We start from the raw sequence: 10,593 nt of genomic DNA on the forward strand, positions 1-10,593 counted from the left end.
TGTGGTGTTCTTTGACATCAGGAAATGCTGAGAGTGAGTCACCCTAAACCCCGATTAAGACCTCTGAGCCCAAAAAACCCCCCGAAAGAATACAAAACACGCTTCATTTTTAATCTTTCTGCAGTTACATAAAATATTTTAAACACGCAGCTTATGTGTTCAGCGTTGAGCATGATTCAGCACCGGAGACTCACATCTTCGTGTGTTTGTCACATCTTTTAACCGCAGGGTATCGAACAGCTCAAGAAGGAGGAGAAACGATGGGCCAAAAGGTCCAAATGGATGAATATGAAGCTGGTGTTTGGTCACCCGTTCTCGATAGCCTGGATGAGTCCCTTCGCAACACCCGATCACGGCAAGGCGGACTTGTACCAGTACATCGTGTGAAAGCTGGACGTCTAACCGAGCTCTGCCGCTGTGGACTTCCTGGTCTGCCCCTACTATTGGCTGGACCACGACGAGCATGAACTCCTCTTAACCACTTCTACGTTTTCTTTCGTTTGTGGATATTATTTCAGGGTGTTCGGTTGTTGAAATGTTTATTTAACAAAACAAAAAAACAACCTTCACCTTCTTTCTATTTTATTGTTTCCCTCTTGATGCTGACTGAGATTATCGAGGCGCTGCTCTGCAAAAAAACAAGAAAGAAAAAAACATCTCTAACTAAGCTGCGGCAACTTGACAAGAAGCACTTAATAAGAGTTGGTGAAACGCCACTAAGAGACTGACTGTCTTCCTGCGGTATGTCTGATCATTTCCTGCTATCAAGACTACACAATGTGAACGCCAAACTGAAGTCCAAAAAGTTTTTTTGCAGTCCGGGTGCCAAGACGGTCTTCCTGGTTTTATCTTTCTGTAAACGCTGTCGTGATCCCGTCACCTCTTCATTTGCTGTATTCCTGTCGACACAAAGAGTCTTTTGCCGAACGATGCGCATGATTTGCCTTAGAACAGTGCGTTAGTATTTTTAAAAGACATTTCTATTATTTTTGCCTTAATGTGACAGTTGGGGTGAGACAGGATCGCATTGGTTTAGTGCTATTCTAAATGAGTTTGTTGTGTCTTTCTTTGGTGCCGGATAGGTGGATTAGTTCAGGTCATCTAAGAAACGTATTCTGAGACTGAATTTGATTTACATGCTTTTATTCTGCACTGATCCCCACCTATCTGGCACCCCAAGAAACCTGAATCGAATCACATATGAAAACAGTTTAAAGGCTGTAAAGTTAGAATCTTAAAGATTTCAGTCTTGGTTGATGTGGCAACACCCGTGGTTACCAGTGGGTGACAGCAAGTGCCATTCAATGCTACAGTCACACTTACAGAAGAGCGGCTTGGTGACCTTGTTAACGGTGCAGCCAGACGAGCTCACGTTCACGCCACGAGCTTCCGCAATCTGATTTCATGCTGGAGATTTTAGAATGTGGAAGGAAAGCCACTTAGCGAGGCTGATATCAACGAGGTGAAACTAAAAAAAACAGTAACGCTGTGACTTCATTATGCGTGCAAAGGTAATTTGAATGCGGCACGATAATGGCGGACTCCACTTTAACAAAGAAAACCACTTTAGAAGTAATAACTGGAAGTATTTACATTGAACGGCTTCTTACCGAAAAAGTGCCGGATATAAGTTGTATCAAAAAGTTTCATGGAAATCTTTAGGATTCTAACTTAAAACTTAACAGGTAAAGTGTTGTTTCTCGTCCAGGAGGCAGCACGGCTTGTAAGCAGGTAGTTTGACCAGTGTCTTTTTTTTTTGGACTATTTGGCAACTCTGCGTGTAGTAAATCCAGCCAACCTCTTTGCTTTATAACTATTATAATCACAGCCACCAGCCCGGATAGAAAGTCAGGGAATAAAAGCAATACACATCGCTGTCTGAATGCACTGACCCTCAGTGTAATTCACTGGCTCGCAATTGATGGAATTTGCTTGTGGATAATCCAGTCTGTCATAGATTGCAGTTGTGAGCCTGACGAGAAGGAGAAAAAGCCTTTCTGGACTGACAGACCACGGTAGAAATGCACGTTTTTAAAATTGCAGCGGCTGTGGACGGGTACCGGACCAGCCGGTGTGAGGAGAATATTTTACCTTTGGTGATGAGAATTCGGTTCGGATAGCAAATGGGCCACTTCAAAGCATTTAACACTAAAAATGCCTTTTGCTCAAATGTGTTTGAAAGCCTTACTGTATGTATAAAATGTGTTTTTTGAAGATGCTGAAAGGACATATTTGAAAATATATGTTGCCAAATTTAATGCTGAATGATTGGTTACCATTTCAAGAGTAGACCATAATCAAGTGTGACATTTTCTTAGGCTTTTAAAAACCACTGGAGTTTTTAAAAGATGTTATCATGATACGGAGATGCAACGGTTGCTATCCAGTTTACATATACAGTTCACCAGCTTTCTTCTTTCTTCTTGAATTGTTTGAATTTAATTTGTAGTTCTTACTATGGACTACATGATGTTGTTTCCTTTCTTTTTGACTGTGGTATTTGTTTAAAGGGGAATTAAATAAAACAGTAAGTATGTGACCCAACTTATTGGATATTTTATTGACTCAGTTGATCAGTTTTTTTTATATTTTAGCAAATAAGGTTTTACTTTAAGAAACTTGTAATGAATATATTGTGTCTGATCTTTGCTGTAAATACACTGTAATTTTGCAGCTGATCATTAAAAACCTCACTAAAATTTTGAAAAATAAATGCCTTTAGAATTTCTTAATTTGAATGGTTGCTTTCTTTTGGTTACAAATACAGATTAGTAAATGACTGAATGGTTTTTGCTGTATATGTCATTGTACCACCCAACGTCAGTAGAATTACAGTTTATCATTAGAAAACATCTCTAGAAAAGGGATTTAAACCAATTTCTACCCCATAAAAAAGTATTTATATTGTATAAATACCTTTTTTAATTCCACAATTTGAATGGCTGCCGTTTTTTACAGACGCATGTTGTCGATGGATAAAAGAAATACGGTTATCCTTATTGACAAATTTGGACATTTCGTTTTGAATTCAGGGATGGAAACAAAAGTATCTATTTGATGCGGTTGTGTCAAACATTAATGACAAAAAATAACATTCTGTTGTAATTGCAGAAGCATGCTCTTATCTGCCATGTAACTGGACTGCAAGGCATCCGAAGGGGCTTTAAACTGATTCTATTTTTACACGAAGTATTTAAAGGAAGGGAGCTGGTCTAATGGAGCATCAGCGTGAAACTTGCTCAAAGCTAATGCTCTTCATTAGACGTTACTGTGTTTGAATGCAAAGAGAGGACGCTGAGCTGAATGAGTACAAAGTCCCTGCTTGCTGCAGGAAAAGACAAACCTTCACATCTTTACCCAGTTGAATACAGGCGCACTGTGACTCACATCTAATTCAATCTGTATGGAAGTAGAATATCTCTGAGAAGCTCCTCTGTCTGAAGAACAAAGCTGTCACGAAGACGAACTTAACATACGACGAGACAAGAATCTTGTTTGTCAGATGAGATGTTTATTTAATAATTCTGTAATGTCTCTTCTCTCAGCGAGGATGGTCAATTTACACATCTGTTTAAGTGTTTCCTATTAACAGAATATATTTACACTTTTACAAATGTTTTTCACATAATATGTAAGACACATTATGAACAGTTTATATCGGAGAAAAAAAACAGTCACTCCCTCTAATCAAACCGTCTCGATTTGTGTTAAGAAGTCTAACTTAATGTTAAATTTGTCATTGCAGCAGCCTTCAGATTGAAGCGATGACTGATCTGCACATGTTTTAGGTTAAAGAGTACCAACAAACTACTGCAAAATCTGTCTCTTTTCCATTATACTACCAAGACATTAGGTCAAAACTTTACTGATTTAAAAGTGCTGAAATATTTACTGTAGTTTTCTTGCAGCGCAGCACATGAAGTCGCCAACGTGACACGCGCGTATTTGAGTGGTTTTCTAATCTCTCTGTACGACCACATCTTCAGTTTATGTGCACACGGATATACAAGTACATCACACCTTAGGGCCATGCGGCTGTCACAGAGCTATAAATGTGGCTACTGCAAAGCTCCGACTGGTTATATTACAGTGAGATTGGGTTCACAGGTAGATGGTTTACCCTCGTATCATGCCGTTAACTGGGGGAGAAGCCAGGCACCAAAAAAGCCTTCGGAGTCAAAAGCACAGATTAATGTTAAACATAGTTTGACATTTTGGAACATACACTTCACATTCACTTATTTGCTGAGAGTTAGATGAGAAGATTGATACCACTCATGTCTGTATGTTAATATGAAGCTACAGCCAGCCGCCAGTTAGCTTAGCATAAAGACGAAAGGTTAAAGGGGGGCACGGCTACCTGTCAGCTAACTGACTACCGCCTACCAGCATCCCGAAAGCTCACAAATCAACACATTATATGTCCTTATCACATTACACGTGTTATCTGCACCAGAAATTCTACGTAAAAATGTAAAATTGTGGTTTATGTCCCGAACTATTTCTTCACCAGTCTCTGCGGGTTACTTGGAAACTGCTCCCAGCCAAGAAATAGTATGGCTTAAAACCTCCCATGAAACCACAACTTGTTATTTGTATGAACAAAGCTATACTGGTTGACTTAGCTTAGCATATAGACGGTAAACAGGAAAAGAACAGCTACCAAGATTCACCTACCAGCACCTCTAAAGCTCACTATACAACATGTTTGCTAATCAGCTGGTTGCCTGGCGAACCTCACAGTGCTTTTACACTTTATTTAACAAACTTGATATACAACATGTTCATTCGAGGTGCTGGTATATTTTATTACATTTGGACAAAACCAGGCTAGCCGTTTTTTCAGTCTTGAGTAAGTTAAGCTAAGCTAAGTGACAGCTAGCTCCACTTATATAATAATCGGACAGACACGAGAGTGGTATCAATCTTCTTATCAAGCTCTCGACAAGAAAGCGAATAAGCGTAATTTCCCCCCCAAAAGGTAATGCAACACACCCAGGATGTGACTGGTAGGCACAAACAGCTGAATTCACTTCAGCGTGGCTGGGAGTGATATCCACTGCTGAAGCCGGCCTTTAGCTTGAGCGCTGTATAATCACATTCTCACTGCAGTCACATTGATAGGGATGCATGTGAAATCACATGGTACAAAACCTGCACAGCAGCAGCTGGAAGGACATCTGATATATTTGTGCGTTGCTGCTGTGGAATATTACACACAGGCATAATAGCTACCGTTACGCATTCATATTATGATATGTATCCAAACAACTGCAAAGTGTGATCACACAATATTGTTCAATAAAGCATTAGACAAACCACTGTATACTACAGTATACTTACTTAGCTTGATTCATGCTTACAGAAACGTCCCTCTAGCAGCATTTATTGCCATTGCCTATGTTCAATTATCCACGCTCAAAGCTCCCTCGCTGTTACACACATCACAGTGTTATGAGATATAAAGGAAGTCTAATGGTATTGCAAACGATGGGCGATGGACAGGATAATGGATAATCAGAAACGCAGGGCGCATTAAAGCTCAACAGGCAATGAAGAGGCCATGTGATGTGTCTTAACGCTGTAGACACAGTTTGGACATTTTATCACAAGATTGTGTGTTTAATAACAAGAAGCAGCTCATAGGGACGTCGCTCTGATATGGACCAGGTTGCTTTGGTGTGAGATATTTTGAGTTCAGGCCTCAGTAGGAACGTGCACACGTCTATCGTAAAGTGGAGGAGCAGCTCCCTCAAAACACGTGTCCTGCTCATATCTTGAGGTTCAAGCTGTCAAGAAAGACAAATAAGAGAAAAAAGAGCCTGGCACGAGCCTTTCAGCGCTACATTAGTATTATTACTTGTCAGCTAAGTGCTTCATTCATTATTATTCACCTTGAGCATGCATAAGATGCAACGTCAGTGTAGGATGTTTACAGTGAGTGTCAGAGTAACTTAAGGAAATGTGAGAATTAAGAAAGCTTTGGTGATCTGAGTGATGGTGACATCAAAGTACATGATGCCATTTGCCCATGAAGAAATATATAGTATTATCTGTCTCCTCCTTTAAAGGTATAGCTTTTGAGAAATGCACATATCCACTTTCTTACCGAGAGTTTAATACCACTCTCCTGTCTGTCCTTTAAATATGAAGCAACAGCCAAGGGATTGGTCAGTTTAGCTTAGCACAAAGACTGGATTAGCTAGCCTGTCTCTGCCGTAAACTAATAACATTTGTTTAATCCATATGAAATCCGAATTGTAAAAAATGGATGTTGGAATTAAACAAACAAGATCAAACATGTTAATTGTGAGCTTTAAACGTGCTGGTAGGCAGAGTTTGTTAGCTTCAGACGGAGCCAGGCTAGCCGTTTCCCTCTTCCACTTGTTATGCTAAGCTAGGCTAACCAGACGCTGGCACCAGCTTCATATATACCGTACAAACAAAAGAGTGGTATCAATCTTCTTGTCTAACTCTCAGTAGGAACGCAAATAAGTGCATTTCCCAAAATGTATAATTATTCCCTTTAGTCTACTCTTTTCCCTTCCTTCGCATCTGTTCTGTTAGCCCGTGAGTTGTTGTGCTGCCACTGACTGAAAAACTCCCCAAACAAAACGTAAAGCTAGTATAATTTTTGCTTCATTGGAGTGGTCAAAGATGATTTTAGAGCGTCTGCTTGACGCAGGCATCCATTAGCTTGTCTCCACTAGCCAGACTGTAGCTGTGTCATGGCCATACTGGCTAAAGGCCAACATCTCCTCTAATTTTAGAACAGTGTTTCTCTGCCTACATGCAAAGAAAACTGACAGATAAATAGTAACATTACAAATAAAGCATTTTTTCTTCATCAGGAAGGATGCAATTTAAGTGGCATTTGGTTAATCAGGAAACAAGTCAGTCAATAAAACTGGTAATTGGGGGAGGATTAACTACAAAACTGGAAATTCTTCTCATAAGATCTCACTTTTCTTTGGCTAGATGTTGAAATCAGAGGACATGCTGACCTAAAACACACCTCATTCCACAGCCAGCCGGAGCCAGGCTGAACTCTAGTGGAGACAAGACATATTATTCGTCCTTGGCGCCTGCGTCGTGTTGCCCATCCTGCGGTGAAACCCTCTGCAGTACCAACAGACCGGAGAAGGTCAGGGAGATCCCGACCCACCACAACGTTATCTGGGCTTCACCAAAGATCAGCTGGCCCAGAAGAGCCTGCAGGGGGCGAAAACGGAATCCGTGTTTCTTCATAACAAAGTAAATCAGTCTCTACAATGTCATTAAAATAACCGCCAATAAGGATGCCTTCAGGCGATATGTCAAACAAGGAGTTGAACCTTGACAAAAAATTCCTGTACGAGGCCTAAATCACTGCGACAGGTTATTTCTGAATATAGCCTATTTTCTAAATGAACGCAGCTTATATAAGGAAGAAAGGTCACTGTGAAATTAACTTCACGACAGTTCTCTATTACGCTTTAACCCTTGTGCTATCCTGGGGTCATTTTTGACCCCAGGATAGCACAAAATGTTCTAAATAAATGAGACATCATATTTTTGGTTTAATATTGAATGACTTTTCCTAATTTAATGGGGACAACTGGGTAAACACAAACTCAACATGTTGATATGTAAAGTTTTATGTAAAGCCATTAAAACACCCAAAAAATATCTCTTTCCAATTTTAGGTCAATCAGTGAGATTTTATGGTGATCTGCATATTTCTCCATAGTCCCGTAACAGGGATTCTGGATGTATACAGGTTTGGGTGTCGGGGGGGGGGGGTTGTTTTATTTAAAGGGCTATTTAGGTAGTCAACAAAAAACTAAGTACCTGACACATAAACTTGGGTAGCAATTTTAATTACAATAATGCTCTGCAGGTTCAACTCGCTGGGGTCAAAAATGACCCCAGGATAACAGGTGTTAGTAAATTTGAAGGTAACAGGAGGGTTAAATGTTGCAGAAATGAATGTTGACATGTTTTATATGTCAGGTAATGACTTGGAATAAAGTTCACTAAGGAGTGGAAGCACAGAGGTGGGTGATAATTTATACTGTATGCTTTATAAACAGTCAAACCTGACGGGGTCATTTTTGACCCCAGAGGACAACAGGTGTATGGCAGTCGGGAGGACAACACAAGGGTTTTAAGGACAAGTGGCAGCAGACTATAAGGGTGTGTGGGAGGTCCTGTGAGAGAGACTGTTACTTACGGAAGATATGAAGTTGGAGGCGGTGGTGGTCACAGTGGTTTGGGTGGAGGAAGAGGAGTACCTGAGTGCTTTGGCGAGGAAGGTCCACATCACAGCATTGCAGGTGAAAAGCAGCCCGCCACACATCAGCCTCAGAGGGATATGAAGCTGAAGAACAAAAACAGAACTTAATGCAACTGATTTGTGTTGACTTTAATGCAAAAGTTTGTGCACTTTGCAGTTTTACATTGTTATATATACAAATGCATCAATGTTTACGTCGCATTTTCATGTTGCGGTTGCTGGAGGTGAAGCAACTATTAGACTACCTACTTTATATATATTTAAGTAGTTCAATTTGTAACAATGCATCACACCTTGTTTAAAATCAAAATCTGCAAAGCAGTAACTTGTGGAGTGAATTATGAAGTATCTTAGAAATGCAAGTACAGGGCCTTCAAATTTGTACTTCAGTATAGCATTGAGTAAATATACTTAATTACATTCCACCAATAATACATTATATCAATGAAAGTATTATAATACATCAGCATCACATTACATTAATTATGTTGTCTATTATGATGTTATACCAGAGGGTGCATATTAAGAGCTTTTTGTGTTGCTTCTACCTGCACACCTCTGCTTTTTTAAATCGTTCAGATTAAATGGGGTTCTACCGTTTAAGGCCCCAGGCTGTCTGCGGATGTTTCTGACATCACCGTGTGACGTGTGCGCACAGCGTGAAGGTCACACCGTGGACCGTATGTAGGGTCACACACGGCACCTGACCCCCCCTTTTTTTTAAAAACAACCCTTCTCTCTTCACAACCACGCCGAGACGAGTTGCTTAAAAAAATAACGCGATAACACGCATACACACTCGGGACGAGCTGCAATGTCATCCGGCACGCGGACACGGCACGAGAGCGCAACTGCCGCATGGGCTCCCCCACCCCGCGCGATGCTGCTGCTGCCGACGCTGCCGCCGCTGCTGATGGTGCTGATGCTGAGGGAGTCGGGGAGGAGAGTCGGGCGGGGATAACCCCCCAACTTCCTCCGCGAGAGATCGCCCCGCTCGCAGGCGCGCACGCTGCATTATTCACAGCCATCCTCACTGTGTAAATAATTAACTCAAAACTGTGGAGATGCCTCACCCGGTCGCAGGCGGTAGTTTCGTCCGCTTGTCTAAATTTCCGCTGCTCTCCCCACGTCCGGAGTCCGGTTTCGCAGACTCCCTTCAGGTAGTCGGCTCCGAGGGACAGTTTGGCCGACGACGACGCCACGGCCCCGAGGAAACCCGCCAGCAGTGCATAGAAAACTCCCGGGAACATGTTGACGATGAGCCGAGGCACATTATTTTCTAATCCACCTTTTACATTTCTGATGATGCTGCTGCTGGTCCGCGTTGAGCTGCCTGCCTGGTTCGTGTGTGTGTGTGTGTGTGTGCGTGTTTGTGTGTGCGTGTATGTGTGTGTGTCACTGTGTGGCACGTTTTCCTGCACTGTCTACAGACATCCGTCTGGTGGCAGTCTCACAACACATGGTCAACCCGTAGCAGCGCTGTGGTTGGACTAAAAAGCCCCCCTGTTGCATTCTGGGAAAAGCAGTTCCATCATTCTATAACCTTAACTGAATGAGTGACTTTGAAGCAGCAGTAAGGTACCTCCAAACATAATGGAATCCTGATAACCACAATATATGGCCTTAATTAGATATTTTGGTTGGAAGAGATTAAGCAGATCATCAATAGACAGTAAATTGAAGTACCCCATATTCTTCTTTGCTATAGCCTAAGAGGCTATACCGGGTGGAATAGAGGACAATCAATGCTAATCTAATGTCTTTGTGTGTGGGCATAGGCTACGGCAAAGTCTGACTTCAGTTGATCCAGACCTCTGTTCCCTGCAGCATACTGATGAGCTGCATTATAAAGGCTCATTACATTAAAACACACCAGGTATAAGAGGGATGGATGGGTACGAATGTGTGTGTGTGTGTGTGTGTGTGTGTGTGTGTGTGTGTGTAGGCAGTAGGGCAGTATTCTAGATCCTCACACGTGATCTTCATTTCCTCTCCCCTGTGCCCTTTAAAGAGAGATGAGCCTGTCAGAGAGGCAAACCAGAACAAAACTAGAAGTTTCTCCTAATTAGGAATGGAAAGTGGAGTCATCGTCATGAATGTGTGGTATGGGCCTGTATTGACTGTATTAATCTGAGCGTTGTTACGAAGACAAGAGTCCTCTGAAGACAGACGTCCATCTCCTCGTCAGACTCGGCAGGGACCATGAAGACAGAATGGTGTCAGTGTTGTCGTGGACTTAAAGACCTTAATTACTTCCAAATCAGTGCATGAATCTGGAAGTGTGATTTACGCTCTCACAAACTGATTGATAGCACAAA

The 10,593-nt window shown here is 41.6% G+C and overlaps 2 protein-coding genes across 2 annotated transcripts in view; one reads left to right on the plus strand and one right to left on the minus strand.

Annotated features, from left to right (window-relative positions):
- Positions 1 to 805, plus strand: part of zdhhc3b (zDHHC palmitoyltransferase 3b) — a 9,323-nt gene extending 8,518 nt beyond the window's left edge. Inside the window, exon 7 of the mRNA XM_031866507.1 lies at positions 229 to 805. Within this exon, the coding sequence (XP_031722367.1) occupies positions 229 to 387 (159 nt within the window). The 3' untranslated portion in view covers positions 388 to 805. The remainder of the gene's footprint in view (positions 1 to 228) is intronic.
- Positions 806 to 3,489: 2,684 nt separating this feature from the next.
- tmem42b (transmembrane protein 42b) lies at positions 3,490 to 9,698 on the minus strand. The gene is made up of 3 exons (XM_031866508.1): positions 9,349 to 9,698; positions 8,213 to 8,359; positions 3,490 to 7,212 (listed from the first exon to the last, which is right to left on the minus strand). The coding sequence occupies exons 1-3, from the start codon at positions 9,523 to 9,525 to the stop codon at positions 7,069 to 7,071; spliced, it is 468 nt and encodes a 155-aa protein (XP_031722368.1). The 5' UTR covers positions 9,526 to 9,698; the 3' UTR covers positions 3,490 to 7,068.
- Positions 9,699 to 10,593: the final 895 nt, after the last annotated feature.

This window comes from Anarrhichthys ocellatus, unplaced genomic scaffold (assembly GCF_004355925.1).
Source record: "Anarrhichthys ocellatus isolate YVR2014 unplaced genomic scaffold, GSC_Weel_1.0 scaffold35, whole genome shotgun sequence".
Classification (NCBI taxonomy): Eukaryota; Metazoa; Chordata; class Actinopteri; order Perciformes; family Anarhichadidae; genus Anarrhichthys; species Anarrhichthys ocellatus.

Coding starts and splice junctions, on each gene's coding strand:
- tmem42b (XM_031866508.1), bottom strand. CDS start 9,525: ATGTTCCCGGGAGTTTTCTATGCACTGCTGGCGGGTTTCCTCGGGGCC. Junction 8,360..9,348: donor AAACTACCGCCTGCGACCGG/GTGAGGCATCTC, acceptor TTTGTTCTTCAG/CTTCATATCCCTCTGAGGCT. Junction 7,213..8,212: donor CCTCCAACTTCATATCTTCC/GTAAGTAACAGT, acceptor CGCCCCCTGCAG/GCTCTTCTGGGCCAGCTGAT.